Source organism: Pipistrellus hanaki (assembly GCF_964339955.1).
Source record: "Pipistrellus hanaki genome assembly, chromosome: 11".
Taxonomy (NCBI): domain Eukaryota; kingdom Metazoa; phylum Chordata; class Mammalia; order Chiroptera; family Vespertilionidae; genus Pipistrellus; species Pipistrellus hanaki.
Window position 1 is genome coordinate 52,074,052 of NC_140513.1, and position 21,016 is coordinate 52,095,067.

At 35.3% G+C, this 21,016-nt stretch overlaps 1 protein-coding gene across 3 annotated transcripts in view; it reads left to right on the top strand.

The window, feature by feature from the left end:
* Window positions 1-21,016, top strand: part of CCDC171 (coiled-coil domain containing 171) — a 223,331-nt gene that overhangs the window by 41,132 nt on the left and 161,183 nt on the right. For all 3 annotated transcript variants that reach the window (XM_084898221.1, XM_084898222.1, XM_084898223.1), the window contains 4 exons: window positions 9,178-9,270; window positions 10,525-10,685; window positions 13,088-13,226; window positions 20,228-20,330. In XM_084898221.1, the coding sequence (XP_084754347.1) occupies window positions 9,178-9,270; window positions 10,525-10,685; window positions 13,088-13,226; window positions 20,228-20,330 (496 nt within the window). The remainder of the gene's footprint in view (window positions 1-9,177; window positions 9,271-10,524; window positions 10,686-13,087; window positions 13,227-20,227; window positions 20,331-21,016) is intronic.

Genomic DNA, 21,016 nt, shown 5'->3' on the forward strand with positions numbered 1-21,016 from the left:
TGGTTGCTAGAATAGAAAGCATTGGAAGTGAGGGGAAGGCTTTCACACGGAAGAAGTGGGACTGCAGCACGATGAACAGAACCCAGTATGTGCTACAAGTTCTTACTGTTGCCCAGCTCTGCATGTCTACACAGACTTCGTTTTCCAGAAGTCTTAGGTATTTACTATTTATTTCCAGAAGTCTTAGGTATTTACTTAGGTATTTACTATTTATTTCCAGAAGTCTTAGGTATTTACTTAGGTATTTACTATAAAGGTATTTACTATTAAAAAAAGGAATAGAGTTAAAGTTCTGAATATACTTAGAATTTAAGAAAATCATTTAGAAGTCACATTAGGATGCTGGAAAACCCTATGGTCATCACTAAACATATTTTAATTGTCTTAGAGGTGTGAAAAGTACTAGGTAACAGTGATTTCTTTTTTGCTGATAAAATGCTTGATAAGCTAATTTAGACTCCATTGAGGAAATATCTAATGCCTAAACTTTAAGATTTATTTTTATAAGTTAGTATTGATTTTTTACCCCTTACAAAATATTTACTTGTCCAATTTATTTTTTTAATGATTAATGTTGCAAATATAAAATTATTTCAGAGTATTTTTTTTAAGCTACTCTGTAAATACTTTTGCTAATACTTGGCCTCTGCTTTTGGAGAATTTGGACTGCTGGTGCAGGGGTGGGGTGCCTGACTTTTCCCAGATTAAGAAGAGCAAATTCAAGGGTTTCTCCCCAGGCCCCACAGCACAGGCCCCTTTGTTCCTTGAGTGGAGACCCCCAGCCTGGACTAGGACAATTACTTTGAGGGTAATCCAGATAGTCTCTTTTATCCATTTTATAAGAATTTTATAAGTGGGCAGGTATAGTCCTTTGACTTATCGATGATTCTTCACCCTTAAAAAGTTTGCTTGATAATTAAGGGAATATATTTTGTATTGGCTATTGGCCCAGATGATTACATTATAAAGGAGAAAGTAAATTTTTCAAGAGCACTTAAGGCTGATTTTTACATTCAACTGTGGGGACATCAACTACTAGTAATTCTAGGTACTTAAGAAATTGTCAGTGGTATTTAAAAAAATGTTTTTATTGATCTTTTTTGAGAGATTGGAAGTGAGAGGGATAGATAGAAACATTAATGAGAAAGAAATATCAATTGGCTGTCTCCTGTACACCTCCTATTGGGGATCAAGCCCACAACCCAGGCATATGCTCTCACTGGGAATTAAACCAGTAACCTGTTGGTTCATGGGTTGACAATTAACCACTGAACCACACCATCAGGGCTGTCAGTGGTATTTTTAATAAGGATTATGGGATAATAATAGCAAAAGGAAATTGTTAAATTTTAAATAACTAGAATACATTATTTAATGTCAGTAATATCAGACTAAAGCAACAAATATAGTAGAAATTCAGCCTAGTAAATATTTTCAGACTTAGTGAAGCTTTTCAATAGTTGCATTTTATGAAAGAGTGATTTCTTTATGTGCTTGGGCCAGATAAGTTCATATATATTTTAAATCTGATAAGGTAAATACCATTGTGTGGCTTAATCATCCTAACATGAATCAATGGTTTCTTAGATTAAAAAAGCAAACAAACTCCCAATCCAATTTCATAAATGTGGTGCTGGATACCCAGAACCAAGGGAAAAGTGAACTGCAAAAAGAAATATCCATGGCTTTTATAAACCTCCCTACAACTAGGGGAGGTATTTTTTTTTTTTTTATATCATGGGAAATAAGCTTAACTCAATAAGAAAAGAGAAAAGAGAAGATGCAAACCTAATTCTGAGAGGATGGAAGAATCTTGTGAAGATTACAGCGGAGAGAACGGTCTTTGCAAATAAGTGGTGAATTGCTGCTGTCAGTCATATTCTACTATATTATAGTAACATAAAGGGTAAAATGTAGCTTTCTTCTCTACCTGTATACTCCACTCAAGGGAAAAAGGAGAAGAAAATTGAATCTTATTTCTTATATTGTCCATGAAGGCTACTTCATGGGGTTCATCTTTTTAAAGCTATCATGTATTTGTAGGAATTCCCCTCCCCCCCACCTATTTGTGTTGATTACTAGCAATAAAGTAGGTAAATGATGAAATCACTTGATTTATATAATTGTGCTTATAAGTATTATACATTTTCATATTTATGAATTATCAGATTGTAAACTCATGAAAAAATATGTTAAATGCTTAAGTTTTTGTTGCCAGAAAAGGTTTTTAAAAATGATTTGTAAAGATGCCAAATTAATTACCATGCTAATGAGAATTTGTAGTCTATGAAGTCTGTTCCTGAAATTTCCTAGTTTTATTATCTGGTTTTCAAAATTATACTTAAAACTAATATAAACTCCCCCCTCCCCCCATTTAACTCTTTCCTTCCTCCCTCCCTCCCTCTTTCCTTCTTTCCTTATTCCTTCTTTCCTATTTATTTATTTATTTATTTATTTATTTTCATTACCATTTATCCCCATCTATGCCCTCTTCCACCCTCCCCCTAATCATCACACTGTTGTCCATCCCTCCTATTTTACACTTTGAGTGGTATATTTCATTATTCATTTCCTGTGAATAAAACAATTGCTGTGTTCTCTAATTCATCCTGCTGCCTTCATATGTCCATTCTGAAACTTTAAAGGCTCTGATTGTTTGCCATCCTCAGTGACTAACAGGTTTCTCTCCTCAAACCGCAGTAACCATGGTTAAGATGATGGGCACATAGAGCTCTGAATATCTGTACACTCAGCTATTTCTTGAGACCGCTATGTAATTTTAGAGTGAGGAGTGCTTTAAGTGAGCCTATTTATAAAAACAAACTTATTAATAAAACAGTTACAGATTAATTGTAATTTATAGCAGAGAATTATAAGGAATGTCCCTTAGAGGCAAATCAATTTTCATTTGTGACACATCTTTTTTCTTATTTGTAATAGAAATGCTTTTAGGTTTGTCAGCACCCCTTTTCGCCTTAAAATAAGAGCTGAGAATCTAGTATAAGATCCAGCATATGGCAGGAAGAGAGAGGGATAGAGAGTTAGAAACATCGATGAGAGAGAAACATCGATCGGCTGCCTCCTGCACACCTCCTACTGGGGATGTGCCCGCAACCAAGGTACATGCCCTTGACCGGAATCGAACCTGGGACCTTTCAATCCGCAGACCGATGCTTTATCCACTGAGCCAAACCAGTTTCAGCTGTTCATTCGTTTTTAATAATCTTCTAAACATTTTTTATAAAGTAGCATTTGCTTGATGGGATTGAAAATAAATATAACGTATTTGGATTTCTGTGAAGGTAGAGTTCAGTGGATTGGATTTCCCTGACCTGGAGGTCAGTTATTCACTTTTACACAACAGTTCCGAGTCACAAAAGAAGCATTAATTTTGCTTCTGACTAGAATTGCTTTTCTCATATATTGTGCTGGCTACTTAAAAAATAAGAGAGCTACTTAAAAAAAATTCAAATCTTCAAATAAGTGTGCCTTATAAAAATTTAAAATGCTTTATTGACAAAAACATAGCATATTGTTTTGTCAAATGACAAAATACATATGACACTTTTTTGAAAATTGTGGAATATTAATATTCATTTATAGGATTGACATAATCAATGACATTAATGTAAGTACATTCTCTTTTGTAGATGTGCTACTTAGCAATATCAGTGCTTTAAAAAAGAGCCCATATTAAAGATCAGACTAATTGAATAATAAATATTCCTTTTCAAGTTCTTTGATCAGGACAAGGATGATAAATAGGAAAGGACTCATAGATTATTTTTAGTTATAACCCTTCCCCAACCACCAATATATGTCAGGTTAAGTGGCATGATATGGTGCTTCTGTTTTTCAAGTACTTGTCAAATATTTAGAGACTTTGATCTTTTAAGATGTCTTTTTTGGTAATAAAAATATTTTGATATTTTCAGATTAAGGGCTTAAAGTACAGTAACTATACTTTCCCCCATACATAGGTAGGGAATTAGTATTATAATTATTTATCAATGCACATATAATAAATTTAGTTACAGTCACTAAAATATAACAAACTATCCTTACCACTAAAGTAACCATTATAGACTTTTGTCTGTGATGACTCAATCCCTTAGAATCATCTTTTTGAATATGGGTTATTACTATATTGGTAATTTGCAAAAATGTCCATTAATGGAAATATCAGGTGATAAAATCTGGAAAAACAGTTAAATACACAGCCACTTTCTATTTAGATAGCTGTTGACATTCTGGGGTAAACTTGGTGCAACTGTTTGGAAACAGTGCCATATCTGAGAAATTTCACACTACTGAGAAATCTCTAACTAGTTTGTACTTGTGTGATACTTCCTTCCCTATTTTTACTTTCATTTTTGAATGCACTTTTAGTTGATCTAAACTGCTCTGCAAGGTCAGGAACCATTTCAGCCCCTAATCTGTTAGACTCGTATCCTGGACAGTATGGAGAAAGTGGGTTTATTTCATTACTTCACTTAATCTGCAGTGTGAGAAAAACAAGGCATGGTAACAGTTTAGATGAAAAGTGCGGCTGACAGCCAAATCCAGTCCCTATATTCCATATTTCTTCTTTAGTTTTTTTTATCCTATCTAATAAAAGGGTAACACGCAAATTAACCATCACTCCATCACAAAGATGGCAGCACCCATAGCCACAAGATGGTGGCACCCAGTCCGCTCAGCCCCACTGGAGTCCCCCAGTTGGGGAGGGGCGGGAGGGAGGGAGACAACTGCTGAATGTGGGCAGTGTGAGCGGCCTGGTGGAATGCTTGCTTCATTGCTGTGGTGATGAGGCAAGTGTTCCATCCCAGCCGCAGAGAGCCTCTGGGCTGCAGGCGCAGAGTGACCAGGCCCCGCAGAGAGCTACTGGCACACGGATTGGTGTGCAGGGCTACTAGTTTGTAAATAAAAGCTTATGATGTAAGCTTTCATGGCACCTTCCTTGAAAGTCCCTTTCTGCTCATTTCAGACATCCCACTTGGCCTTGCTTTTGAGGTCCAGCATCCAGTGGCTTGTTGGTAGTGCTGTAGGTGAACAAGCATCTCCTTGTCTGATGGCATGGTCTTGTGCTTTAACATCCTTAGCGACTTTGTGAAACTCTGCCTGAGACATGCTAATGGGGTTGGTTGCAAGGATTCCAGGGAGCTCGTGGAGGCAGCGATGAGCAGGAAGCAGTATCCCGTTTTTCTTGATGTCCATTTTAGTGGACTAAATTTTGTATATCATTGTATATCAGAGTTTTACTGCCTAATTCCTTGCAGTTCACATATATCCTCTGAGCTGGGTATATTCTACTTGAGGAGAAAATAATGTAGTAGGTTCTTTTTTGTCCAGTCTTTCAGCAAATGCACACGCTTTCATAACTTTTGTGAAACTTTGGAACAGGTCCACGAAAGCCATGGAAACAGATGTGTGGAGAACAAATGTCTCAATATGTTTGGTTAATTCTGTTGCTGAATTGGAGCCTGCAGCTCATGCCCTGTGTTATGCTAAGACAACATGTATCAAAGGATTGGACAGGGGACATCATTCTCTGTATTTCCATCTTCAGATAATGAATACTCACTTTTCTTAAGTGCAGATTACCTAATTAATTGGGCTTAGTGTGATTTAATGAGATATGTCATTAAAAAAAGGTATGGTGAATACTTAGTATTTACTGAAATAAAAATCTCTTGGCAGTATATTGCAGTAGGAAAGGACATAAGAACCAGCTAATAACGAATAAATTATGTGACTGTTCTGTTATATAAAGAACTCTGCTGTGCATATTGTTAGGGAACAGACATGCATAGTGTAATATTTGTATTACAGGCGAACCCATGTCTAGTTAAATTGACTTTATATATGAATTTGTGTTGGATTTTGTGTTTTAATATGAATTCTATTATGTCTTCTGCCCTTATTTTGTTGATTACATTAGGATTGGATACTGATGAGACAGTTTATGATTGTTGTACTATTTACTTAATCTTAGGCAGTATTATTGGGGGAAAAAATCTGTGAATAGCATGTTGATGTTCCTCTAGCACCCTCTGCTGGATATAAGGATTAATTCACCAGACTAGAATATTAAAAATATATTTATTAGCAGGGCTGGTTTAATTTAATAATGTCTATCAACAAAGCCCACTTTTGGAATGACTTAACTTAAAGATTTTAATATATTTTTGCTTTCCTTACTGATGAATTGATAGTTTTAGTAATAATAAACATTTTTTAAACTCATTTTCTTCTGGCTATTTCATTCAAAGTAGGAGAGTCTGAAAATAAAGATGTGACCTCTCATTTATTATTTCAGACCATTTCGTCTTGGCCTATACAGGAAAAACAACCTATTCTTGTCTTGGAGTGAAAATAGATAACTAATTAATTAATGTGATATAACATATACATAAAAAATGAAAAGAAGACTTGATTCTTTTATCATGGGATAACTGAATATTCCATGTTTTAACAAAACATAAGACTACTATTTTGATAGAGAAACTTCTGCATATGCTTTTAAAAAAAATATATATTTTATTGATTTTTTACAGAGAGGAAATGAGAGGGATAGAGAGTTAGAAACATCGATGAGAGAGAATCATTGATCAGCTGCCTCTTGCACACCCCCTACTGGGGATGTGCTTGCAACCCAGGTACATGCCCTTGACAGGAATCGAACCCAGGACCATTCAGTCCACAGGCTGACGCTCTATCCACTGAGCCAAACCGGTTTTGGCTGCATATGCTTTTTGAAATCTAAAAAATTATATTAGCTTTGTTAAACTGGTTTCTTCCCTTTATCTCTATCTGCCTTTTATTAGCCTTTCTTGTTCTAATCCTTTATTCTTTTTTATATTTTATTGATTTTTCACAGAGAGGAAGAGAGAGGGATAGAGAGTTAGAAACATCGATGAGAGAGAATCATCGATCAGCTGCCTCTTGCACACCCCCTACTGGGGATGCGCCCGCAACCAAGGTACATGCCCTTGACCGGAATCGAACCCAGGACCTTTCAGTCCCCAGGCCGACGCTCTATCCACTGAGCCAAACTGGTTCCGGCTAATCCTTTATTCTTAATGTCTATGTGCTATTTTCTTGTGACTGGTTAGACTTCTTCTAACTTATAGAACCCAAAACAAGCATAATGAATACTGAGAAAGTCGACTATAATTCTTTAAGGACAGAAACTTCATCTTGTAGTGTTTACATTAATGCTCATTTTAAAATCTGGCTAAACATAAGAGCTTCTCTGTAGTAGCGGTACCGTGCATAACTTATACCTGCAATCAATGGGGGTCCCTTGTTCCAAGGATTCAAAGGCAGCACTGAGAGGGCACTTTTTTCCCCCCAGGAACTGAGAAGTGGCTGTCACTTCTTTGACATTGTCTTTGGTTCTGACACTCAGGAATTAGTTTTATTTTTTAATTGAGATATACTTCACATATAATAACATTAACCTTTTTAACCTACACAATTCATTAGTATAAATCCCAAAGTTGTGCAGCATTGCTGTTGTCTAATTCCAGAACATTCTCATCACTCCAGTATGAAACTTCATCTCCATTAGCAGTCACTGCTCATCCTTCCCTTTGCCCCTAGTCACTGGAAAGTGTAACTAACACACTTTCTATATCTATTGATTTGCTTACTCTGGACATTACATATAAATGAAGTTATACAATATGGGGTCTTTTTTTGTCTGAGCTCTTGCACTTGACATATGTTTTCAAGGTTTCTGTAAGTTGTAGCATGTATCGGTACTTAATTTTTATGGCCGAGTACTATTCCATTTACAGTTATATCACAATTTGTTTATCCATTCAACAAGTGATGGTCATTCAGGTTGCTTTCACTTTTGGTTATTATGAAAAATGTTGTATGAACATTTTGTGTGTAAGTTTTTGTTTAAACATGTTTTCATTTCTCTTTGCTTATGCTAAAAAAAATGTGTGTACAATTTGAATCATTAATTCCAGAGGGGTTAAATCTGAAAAGAAAGAAACATAATTTGAGCTATCAGCTGTTAAGTGTGTATACATTTTTTCACTAATTGTCATTAACCATTAGGGAGATGCGAACTCAAACTAAAATGAGATACTATTACATTCCTATTTGAATGTCTAATTCCTCCTTTCCCCCAAAAAAGACATACACAAATATGACCATGTCAAATGTTGGTGCTGATGTATAAAATAGGAAACAGTATGAAAAACAGTTTGGCAGTTTCATAAAAATTAAATGTACATCTACAATTTGACCCAATCATTATACTCTTCACTATTTACCCCGGAGAAGTGAGAGTGTATGTCCATACAAATGCTCATAACAGTTTCAGTTGTAGCTTTCCAAACTGGAAACAATTCAAATGTTCATTAGCAGATGAAGAGATACACCATTGGGAATGAACTATTGATATGTGTAACCACATGGATGAATTTTAAAATAATTATGCTGGGGAAAAAGGCAAATAATCAAGTGTACACAATGTATGATTCAATTTATATAAAATTCCAGAAAATATAAATTGACCTGTAGTGACAAAGAACATATGAGCAGCTATTTCTGGATAGGCATGCAGTGGTCAGTACTGGATGGAGGAATTACTAAGGGGCACAAGGAATCTTCAAGGGATTCTAGAAATATTTCTTGTTTTGATTACGACAGTGATTTCTTGGGTGTCTCTGTTGTCAAAACATCAAATTATACACGTTCAATATATGAAGTTTATTATATGTAAATTATACCTTAATAAAAAGGAAAAAGCAAGCAAGCTCTGGAACAGTCTTCCTGAGCATGATTTTTACATGAATTAAAAAAAAAAAGATTTTTATTGATTTCGGAGAGGAAGGTAGAGGGAGAGAGAGATAGAAACATCTATGATGAGAGAGAAAGATTGATTGGCTGCCTTCTGCACGCCCCATACTGGGAATGGAGCCCGCCACCTGTGCATGGACCCTGACTGGAAATCCAACTGGTTCATAGGTCGATGCTCAACCACTGAACCATGCAGGCTGGGCTACACGAGTTTTTAACATGACTTTTACACTCCTGCAAAGTAAAGAAGAGAGGCCATGGTAATTCAAAGTGTTAATTACAATTCTAGACCATAGTCAACCGTATCCACTTTAAATATTGATGTTTATTTAAAACAAACTTTTAATTTGCTTTCAGGCAACTACACTAAGAGTGAGGAAATTAGAAGAAAATATTGAAGCAGAGAGAGCAGCACATCTGGAATCAAAATTTAATTCTGAAATTATTCAGGTAAAATGTGAACAACTTTTTTTTGTGTGGACTTTATTAAGCTGGGAAAAACAGCATTATACTTAGAGAACCAAGGTGTGCATTTAGAATGGGTAGCATATTGGTAAGACACTCATTATCCTATTTACTATAAGGATATAGTCTTGACTGTATTAGAGGAGGAGTTTGCCCAGCTCAGCGCACAGGCCAGATTTCACTGCCTGGTCTTGTGAATTTTTATCTCATCTGCTTTTATGCTACAGTGGCGAAGTGAAGGCGTTGCCGCAGACACCTCATGGCCTGCAGAGTCCAGAATTTTATTATCTGGCCCAGAAAGATTTGCTGATCAGAGTGTTCTTTTTATTCACAGTAATAGGATGAATTTATTTTGGAAAACATTAAAAATATGCAACTTTATTTATTGAGTGTTTATCCTGTACATATTGCTTATCAGTGTATTAAAAGCTGCAGGTAAAAAAGCGAAGGAGCTTCTTTTGGCACTTACATTCCATCACCAGAAATACTATATGGATATAGAGATAGATGAAGAGATAAAAATATGAAATACTAAAATACTATGGGAATATAATAAAGAGGATTAAATCTGAGAGGGGAATTAAGAAGATATGTTAACTTTCTTAGGCCTATAAAGATATAATGCTGTCTCTCAAACAGGGGAAGAACAATTGCCTTTAGTTGAAAAAAACATCATTTATTATTTTTAGAAAAGAAGTATCAAGGGACTAGGATGTCAAAATTAGGCACTTGGATGGGGCAAGTTATATCATACCCAGCCTATACTTTTCCCTAGCACAGTTAACTATTCTTCCACTCTTCCTCCCTTTTGGTAAACATGTTGAGAAAGCCCTGGCTGGTGTGGCTCAATTGGTTGGGCATTCTCCAGTGCACCAGAAGGTTGCCTGTTGGACTCCTGGTCAAGGATAATGCTCGGGTTGAGGGCTCGATCCCTGGTAGGGGATGAGGAGGAGGCAACCTATCAATGTTTTGCTTTAACATGGATTTTTTATTTGACTCTTCCTCTCCCTTCATCTCTCTAAAAATTAAATTAAAAAAAATCTTTAAACAACAACAACAAACAAACAAACATGTTGGGAAAGGGAATAAACTGTCTTTTCTCTATTTCCCTTTTTAAACCAAAGCAGAAAGAAAGAAGTGTTTGGATGGATGATAATCTGCTGTTGATAAAGTATCCTACTCAATTTGAGATTGATGCATTTCCTTGCTCGCTTTAATTACTTTTCTCTCATCTGGTAGTTGCGGATTCGAGACCTTGAAGGAGCTTTGCAGGTAGAAAAGGCCAGCCAGGCAGAAGCTGTTGCTGATTTGGAAATGATCAAGAATGAATTCAAAGAAGTTGAAAGTGCATATGAGCGAGAAAAGCATAATGCACAAGAGAGCTTTGCAAAACTAAGTTTGTAAGTGTTTTATTGTACAATTCTCTAAACTAATTTAAAGAGTTTATGAAACCTACATAAGTGTGAATGTGTAGTATTTTAGATAGAGCTTTCATTAATGTCAGTGGTAGATTGGGGGTGAAGGACTTCATGAATGATAACTATACTTCCCTGTACAGGTAAATATGTAAATGCTCTTGGATTTTTAAGTATCATAGCTGCTTCAAGTAGTCTCAGAAATGCAGTTATTGCACTAGAAAGTAAATGTTTTAATGCATTTTATATGATCTCTGCTGAGATAATACAGTGTCTTAAAAGACCTTGATTTCTAGGCTAACCTAAAATGGTCTGTGAGGAGATGGATAATGTTTGAGATTTTCTCAAACTGCAGAAATAATAGTAGAGTAATGTATACCAGTGGCTAGTATGTGTGCTTACTTCTGGCCCAGCATCGCGTGGTTTCCCTCAATTTATATAACAGCTTATGAGGAAGCTACTCTTCTTATCTCCGTTTTCCAGAGGTGGAAATTGAGGCTTAAAAAGGGTAATAAGTGGCAGATCATGATCTTTCTGACTCCTACTAATTTTAACCTTTTTCAATGCAACAGCCTTTTATCTGGAATGTTTTGTGGAATGCTTTAAGAAATTTATACTTTTAAAATATGTTTCCTCCAAAAGTCATTAGAAACATTTCAAATCATTTCCCACCATTGTTATGGACTTGATAATAGGTTGGCAATTAGAGCTATGTATTTATTTCTATTTATTTATTTATTAAAAAATATATTTTATTGATTTTTTTACAGAGAGGAAGGGAGAGAGATAGAGAGTTAGAAAGATCGATGAGAGAGAATCATCGATCAGATGCCTCTTGCACACTCCCTACTGGGGATGTGCCCGCAACCAAGGTACATGCCCTTGACTGGAATCAAACCTGAGACCTTTCATTCCGCAGGCCGATGCTCTATCCACTGAGCCAAACCGGTTTCAGCTGTATTTATTTTTAATGCTTGTTTCAATTTATGACAAATAGTTTATGATTTTCCATTTAAAGCAGTAATATAAAGATTCCTTTTACAATACTTAATTTAACTTAAAGTATTTCAATCGTAATTATTATGAGTATGGCAAAAATCGTAAAGATGGCACTTGAAAGACAGAGTTTGAAAAAATGTAAAACTCACTTTGATTACTTTTATTAGTAATGCTTTTATAATATTTTCAACCAGTAATTAAAAAAAACCCTTTATTGTTGAAAGTGTTACATAATTCCTCTTTTCCCCCAATGACTTCCCCCACCACCCACCCCAGGCCTTCAGAGACATAGAAGCATGGAACAGACTGTCCAATCTCAGAGAATTTGTATGCCTATATGCATAATCCCTGGACTCAGCCTGTAATTTAAAAAATATATTTTTATTGATTTCAGAGAGGAAGGGAGAGGGAGAGAGAGATAGAAACTCCGGCACACCCCTAACTAGGAATTGAATCGTGGCCTCCTGGTTCATAGGTCAGCCATTGAACCACACTGGCTGGGCTGTTGTTACATTCTTAACTGAGCTATTTAAAAAAATAATAGAATAGGAATGCGACAGGAAAGAAGGTATCTTTTCTACTTCCACCTTCTTTCCCCCCCCCTTTCTTGCCTAAATTCTCCATCGTTTAAGTCCCAACTCTTCTCTACTAGAATTCCAAGAGGCAGGGTTCCCATTAATCTTCAGTCCACTCCTGCCCTGCTCGCTTTCCGTGGGTGGTGCTGTTGGCAGAAGCGTAGGAACCAACTTCTTTGGATTGTGCATGAGATTCCTGACAGCAAGAGGATGGTCTCATTTCAATGGACTCAGTTTGGATTTTATTTATAAAAAACCCCAAATAACAGTTGCATTAATTTTATATTTGCTGAATAAAAATAATTTTTAATAGAGAATTTTAATAAAAATTATTGTTGACAATATTACAGATGTGCCCCACCCCTCACCGTTGCCCCCCTACACCCAGATGGTGCCCTATCCCAGACTTTCCCCACACTATCGTCTGTATACATGGGTTATGTATATATGTATATATATTCTTTGGTTAATCTCTTCCCATCCTCTTTACTCTCCTCCCCTCTGAGATCTGTCATTCTATTCCATACATACATGCTTGTGGATCAAATCAACACAAAACGTATCCTGCTTATAAAGTTGGGCATATACAAATATCTGCTAACAAAAGATATTTAAGAATGTGCAACCCCTTTTATCTGCAAAAAAATAAGGATTTTATTTAAAAAAAATATATATTTTTTTTCTTTTTTCTTTTTTTCTTTTTTTGACCACGTAAAGCCTTTTGTCTTGAAAGTACACTTGTCTAACAGGTATATAGTAGGACTTGATAAAAAGCATATTTGAAAAACTTACTCTGACACTTCAACTTTGCAGAGTAGAAAGAGAGTATTTTTCCAAAAACAAGAAACTAAATGAAGAGATTGAGGAGCAGAGGAAAGTAATTACAGATCTTTCAAAGAGACTCCAGTATAATGAAAAAAGTTGCAGTGAATTACAGGAAGAACTTGTAATGGTAAGGATAAAAAACCCTATGGCAATTATTTTATTGGGTCATATTTGATGTTTAACAGGTTTTTTTTTTTTTTCCCCTCATAACATGCTATGAGATAATAGTTGGAAAGTAATTTTAGTGACATTGATATAAAATTTTAAAATTAGAGATGCTGATTACAACTAAGATGTACATAATAAAACCTATCTTTTTTGGAATTATTGGGAAAATGAATTGAATTTGTGAAAACTGAATTTATAGAATGTCTTAAAATTTATTCTGTGGTTTTTACTTACCTTTTCATTTATTTTTAGGTGCATAAAACAATGTTACCTAGGTGGATGGGGGGGAGGGAATCAGGATTTATAATTAGCACATCTAAAAGACTCCCCTTTGTAATGATTTTGTACCTGATAACTTTGTTTCCATTCTGCAATAAACTAGCTTGCACACTATCACCAAGTTTATCTTTCTAAAATATTGATCTGTTCTTGTCACCCTTTATTAAAAAAAAAAAAACAACCATCAATGTCTCCCTGTTGCTTTCTGAATGAAGTCCAGCTTCTTGTCTAAGGTCCCTTTCTTTGGGCTCCCTGCTAACTTTCCTAGCTTCTCCTTTTGCCATTGCCTTACTCCAGTCACAGTAGAGTCCTTTGGCTTCCTAAACACATATGCATTATTATATCTTCTTGCTTTTATTCAAGTTGTCTTTTTCTTTGACCCACATTGATTAAAATGCTCCTTCTCTTTTTTCTATTTACAAATTCCTGTATATCCTTTAACACCCCGCTCTGATAACCTTGCAATCTGTGAAGCTATCCATGATTCCCTTTCACTACTTTATTATCTACGATACCTTAACTGAGAATCCTGCCCCTCCCCCACTTTGTATTTCTTTCGTACTTTGTTTAGCATCTTTATTTATTTATTTATTTATTTATTTATTTAATAAGTTTTTATTGTTCATATTATTACAAATGTTCCTTTTTTCCTCCCCACCATTGCTCTCCTCCACCAGGTTCCCACCCCACCCTCTGCCCTTTCCCCACTCCCCATTGTCCTCATCCATAGATGCACAGTTTATGTTCAGTCTCTTCCCACATCCCCCTCTCCCCTTTTCCCCAAGAATCATCAGTTCACTCCCCTTCCATACCTCTGATTCTATTATATTCAACAGTTACTATTGTTCATCAGATTTTTTTTTAATTTCCTTGGTTTTTAGATTCACTTGTTGATAGTTACGTATTTGTTGTTCATAATTTTTATCTTTGTTTACTTTCTCTTCTGAAAGAACCCCCTTCAGCAATTCATATAATTCTGGTTTGGTGGTGATGAACTCCTTTAGCTTTTTTTTATTAGTGAAGCTCTTTATCTGACCTTCGATTCTGAGTGATAGCTTTGCTGGATAGATTATCTTTGGCTGTAGGTTCTTACTATTCATCACCTTGAATATTTCTTACCATTCCCTTCTGGCCTGCATGGTTTCTGTTGAGAAGTCAGCTGACAATTGTATAGGTGCTCCTTTATAGGTAACTACCTTCTTTGCTCTTGCTTCTTTTAATATTCTCTCTTTGTCTTTTGCTCTTGGAATTTTAATTATGAGGTGTCTTGGTGTGGTCCTCTTTGGATTCCTTTTGTTTGGAGTTCTGTGCGCTTCCTGGACTTGTAAGTCTAATTCTTTCACCAGGTGGGGGAAGTTTCTGTCACTATTTCTTTCAGTATGTTTTCGATATCTTGCTCTCTCTCATCTTCTGGGACCCCCATAATTCTGATGTTGGTTCGCTTGAAGTTGTCCCAGAGGTTTCTTATATTATTTTCAATTTTCTGGATTCTCTTGCCTTCTAGCTTCTGTGGAGGAGTGTCTTCTGGCTCTTTATGTTCCAAATCTTTGACTTGATTCTTGCGATCTTCCCTTCTGTTTTTAGGACTCTGTAAAATATGTTTTATTTCAGACAATGTATTCTTTACTTCTTGTTGAAATGTACATGCCCTTGACCGGAATCGAACCTGGGACCTTTCAATCCGCAGACCAACGCTCTATTGCTGAGCCAAACCGTCTTCGGCTGTTCCATCTCTTGACTCCTGATTTAGGAAGTTGACTCAGTGGTGGGTAAAAACATGTCGGAGTTATTGAGCTGAGTCTTGGATTTGGTCTGCTTGCTTATGAGTTACTGTACTAAATAGTTTGGAAATTGAGCAGCAGTGATAACTGGGAATGTAACAGTAAAGAATACAGTCACCAATATAAGTTGCATGCATCCTCCTAATACTGTCCTTCCAGCACTCCAATGACTAGATACAAAATAAAAGAAGACTTCTAAGAGTATGGGTGCTTTGTGGTTGAAAAAATGTACATTTTTTAACATTGATAAGTTGGTAAATGATCTGAAATGAGGCAAATTGTAGTTTACTAGCAACCTCTGTCTGCTTGTTTGGGCCCTTGGCAGTCATCCTATAAAGCACTATTGTTTTATCATAGTGATGAAGATTGTGGGTTGTTTCTTCAAAGTTTGATGCATTACTAAAAGCAGTTGAAGATCTGTGAATAGTTCCTTGCTTAGGAGTTAAAGGGATGTTCAAAAAACGTACTCAGCTTGCAGCCTAAATGATTTGTAGTTTATATGATTCAACCTAACTATTTATAGTTTTCTCTTCATTTTTTCTTTTCTCTTAAACCTCTGGCTTCATGTCTTATTTTCTTCCATCTTTCTGTTTTCTTCTCCTCTTCTTTTTTTCCTTCATTATGATTAGCTCTTTCTTTTAACTTACTCTGTTTTATGCTAATTGGAACTGTTGTTCTCTACCTCTCTACATCACTATAATAAGAAAATTTAAAATTATTTAATAAAAATTTATTTAATGAAAATAGTATCACACTAAATAATACGTACAATTTTTAAAAAATAAAAAAATCAATAATTTTTCATAAAATTATTTTTGTTGTATGTATTCCTATATTGCATTTTTTTTCCTTTCAATAGGTTAGTGGCTTTTGGGAGTGGGTTTTTAAAATTTGTCCTATGAAGAGATATCTATCAAATTAAGAAGTTTAAACACAGAAAATGGAATTTTTCTGTTTCTGCATCCTCAAAGTCTAGCTGTTATTTTTGCTTTGAATTCACAATTGGTTTTGACCAAAAATAAAATGAAGGTTTTACCTTTTGTTTTGGAAATGAAACTTTGTTTTAATGACATTTCATGACCCTATGTACTCTAGTGTGTCTTTCCCATATTTCTTTTGAACATAATAATTCCAGTATTTTATAGATTATAGATGAGAAGCAGCAATTACCTACAGGTAATTTTTCTCTCCCTTTGAGGTAACAGCTTGTTTTCTAGTTTAGGTCATGTTCATGGTCATTATTCAAGTCTTAGTTTTTATTTTCTCTGTTGCATTGCAAGAGAAGATTAAAGCCTCTTTCCTCCATAAGTTTGCTAGTGAGATAAAGGTATTAATAATATGCAAAGACTTACGGAAGTTTTGAGACTTAGAAATAACAATTGTAAGAAAAAAGTAATAACAATTGTATAAAATAGTATATTATAGTTTTTTAAAGTTGGAAGAGGTCATAGAGTTCATCTTGGTCAGGATACACAAGATATTAATAAACCAGTTGGAAAATGATAGCTCCCCAGTGTCAAGAGATATAATACAAATATAGAACATAATTTTGGAAAAAGTCAAAAATTTAAAACCCAGCCGACTTTAATTCTGATTTTATATTAATGAAATTAATAATTAAAGTTATGATTAGTCAATGAATAGTATATTATTATCTTTAATGTCACAGAATTAATTAGAATTTCAACATTGGACACCTAAGGATTTAACAAAATTAGTTTTGTATTCTGTGTTATACAGTATTGAATTTGACTTTAAAAAGTTTTGATTAAAATTGAACTATTAATTTCAAAACCTATAAGATTAATAATAATTTAATAAAGCACTAAATAAAACAGAATTTCCAGTTGAGGCTGCTCAGTGATCACACTTATTAAGGTCCAGAGGCTCAGCAGATCAGTTGGTTTTTTTAGTCATTATTGTGAGTTTTTTATCTGCTTCTCTTGAAGCTGGGGAGCTATCATTTTCAAATTGGTATTATTAGAACTTGCTTTGTGCTTTCTACAATGAAATATTTTAAGCCCATCATTTCTTGAGATTTGTTTTTCTGCCACTCAGTAATATTTAGTTACAGCTCTAGGAGAGACCATATATTGGAAAGGGAATTCTAGTTCTCATGAGGTTTTGCTCAAAGCATATTTTATTCTCTAAAGAACTGTAATTGAAAATGGTCAAATATATATATATATATATATATATATATATATATATATATTCCCTATACTTTGGGACTTGGCTTATTATATAATGATAATGATTGCTAGCATTAGATAGAATTTGGGAAAGTGCTTTGATTGCCATGCTTTGTGGTAAAGTTAATGCTTCTTGATAATATTTTGCTTCAAATAATCTATTAGGTTTGCTTTAGAAGGACATGCTTCTGGTTTTACCAGAGGCATTTGAAACTATTGGGCTAACAATATTCTATTCTGAATTTTACTAAAAATTTATTGATTCCTGTTTTCACCCAGAATAATAGTATTTATACATGAGGATTGTTTTTGATAATGTAAATATCACTTTATGTCTCTCTTAATGTTTCTTAAAATTTAATATTAAGTAATATTCATTAAATATGTGTATTTGTATTTAAATGCTTATTACATGGCTGACTTTCTAAATTTATAATGTTAGTATAAAGCTTTTTGAAATTTATTTTTACATAAATTATTAAGTACCTGAAAATTCAAATCTCACTTTTGACCTGTGAAAAAGTAAAATGTTATCGTGTGTGTGTGTGTGTGTGTGTGTGTGTGTGTTTGTGTGAGAGAGAGAAAAAGAGAGAGAGAGAAGAAGGGGTATGTCAAGGTTCTTTATTCAAATTGGAAGGTACCATCTACTGAAAAATAAATTAATTGTAAAGGTACATAAGGGAGGGTGACATTTCATCATACAATATATTAGATGCCATAATAGTATCAAATAAAAAGCTGCAGATAGTGACAATTGTGAAAGCTAAGCAGATCAAATTCAGTTCAGCTGAGCAAGCTCTCCTTCAGTCCTTACAGAAGCGCTGGGTACGCAGTGGTAGGTACTAGTTTGAAGATGATATGAAAAGGCGACAGCTGTGGAGCAAGTGGATGTGATGTTGATTACAGTTCCCAATGCTCCACTTTTTATGCAGAATTCCTTTGTAATGGCTTAAAATATATTCAAGTTAAGAGTTCAGACACTTACTAGAGTTAAAAATGTTCAGAACTGTTTCAAACATCTGTATGAAAGAGAAACATTGATGGGCTGCGTTTGCATGTGTCCCAAGTGGGGATTAAACCTGCAACCTAACCATGGGCCGTGACTGGAAATCTAACCCTCAGCTCTTTGTTGCACAGGACAATGTTCCAGCCAACCAAGCCACCTGGTCACGGCACCAAACTTATTCTTTATGTCACATGGTAAAACATGCCAATCAAAAATTAGAAACTTAGTATTTTATCTTTAGTTGGCACTTTGTTTTTAACCCAAGGGTTTTGTTTATGTAGGTGATACATTCTGCTTTCATTCTAGAATTTCTTGCTCATCAAAAAGCTATTAAGAGCCTAGCCAGGTGGCTTATTTGGTTGCAGTCATCCCATACACCAAAAAAAAAAAAAAAAAAAAAAAAAAAAGCTCTTTTCTGTTCTCATCAGACACTCTGAAGGCAGGCTTCAGGTAATATCTGTAGATGATTTCCAAACCTATCCCTGGTCTTTCTACTGAGCTTTGCACCATTATGTCCAGATGCGTCCCTTTTTTATTTTTATTTTTATTTTTTTTTACCTTACTTGTTCGTTGTTAGTTCAAAAATATTTATTTATTGGTTTGGTTCTGTGGATAGAGCATTGGCCTGCAGACTAAAGGGTCCCAGGTTTGATTCTGGTCAAGGGCATGTACCTTGGTTGCGGGCACATCCCTAGTAGGGAGTGTGCAGGAGGCAGCTAATGCATGTTTCTCTCTCACTGATGTTTCTAACTCTCTATTCCTCTCCCTTCTCTCTGTAAAAAAAAACACCAATGAAATATATTTAAAAAAAATAGAATTCATTACTGGTCTTCCTGCTAAAAACAATCAAGCATGCAAGCAAATAAACAAAAATAAGCAAACAAAAAGAGCCAAAATAAGACCTTTTTCACCTTCACTGTTCTCACTCATCTACTGAAATCGGCCCAGTTCTCTTAGCCTAAAAACTTGGGATCATTCTTAGGCCCTTCTTTCATCGGTGCACTTTCCCAGCCTTTCCAATCCAATCCAATCCAATCCAATCCAATCCAATCCAATCCAATCCAATCCAATCCAATCCAATCCAGCCCAGCCCAGCCCAGCGCAGCCCAGCGCAGTTCATTCCAGCCCAATTAACACCATAACCTAATACAATGTTACCAAGGTCTGGCCATTCTATCTTCTGGCATCTTTCCAGTGTATAAACCCCCCTTTTACTGCTAAGACCATAGCCTAAGCTTCCACCACCTCTTAAGTAGACTTAAGTTCCTCTTATATTTCCTTCTAATTTGTCTTACTACATTCATTCTTGACCGCCGTCTGGCAGTTTGTCACATGATTACCAGTGTGATCTTTTACGTTGTTCTTTAATTTCTCTGTGTCTCAGTTTTCTTATCGGTAAAATTGGTATAATAAAGGCCCTTCCCTCATAGGGTTGTTGTAAGAATAAAAAAAATTACTATGTAAAAAATACTTAGAATAGCGCCAGACACTAAGGCCTCAGTAAATTGTTAAGTGAGACCTTATCCAATGTTACTTTAAGCCAAGTAAAATGCATGAGTAAGACAGAAAGAGGTTTATTAATAATGGACTTGAATGGGGTTATTAGTTTGTTTATCCTTAATTGTACTATGTATGCTCACACACAAAATCTGCAGCTCTTATGCATGACCTTATTATGTGTAATTTTTTTCTTAATTAAAAGGCTAAGAAGCACCAGGCCTTCCTCGTAGAGACATGTGAAAATAACGTGAAAGAATTGGAATCGATCTTGGACAACTTTACTGTGTCGGGCCAGTGTACATCAGGTTAGTTGAAGGTATAAAATGACAGATGCATCTGTCAGTGTTCCAAAGTCACTGCATTTTGGGAATTCTGCAGATGCCTCTTATGGTCCCTCATCTCAACATGTTTTGATTTGATGACATGATAAGAACAGTCCTCACAGCAGTCAGTTGGCCTGGCTGGCTGAGAAAGGGTGGCGGAGTGTGGACCTGCTGTTGTCCTCCCAGAACTTGATTTACAAGTCTCGGGGTCTGTGTGATTGGACAGACAAGGGCTCGCTTGCTGTGTTCTGAATCCAACTGAGAGAAAAGTCCTTACAGTATACCTGCAAGGGAAGCAGATGTTTCCATCAAACGGAGCCAAATTCTGAAGCAACCTTCAGCAACTTAAAGGTCATGCATTCAAAAGGTTTTGTAGGACACACAGGCTGTAATACTGCACATTCTACATGTTGCTTTCTGAGCTGATTTTCTCCTTCATTTCCTGTTGCCATATATATATATTCTCTCTAGAAAAAAAAATGCTTAGGTAAAATATTTTGGTTTTAGTATCAGTGCACTTAATAGGATAAAAAAACTTATAAAATTGTATATTAGGTAGTTGTATTTTGGGAACTAGCAAAAGCATTAGTTGGCTAATGAATGCTGTCCATTTCTACTTCCTTAATTTTTTATGCTTATGCCATTATATGTGTTATAGTAGCTTTGAC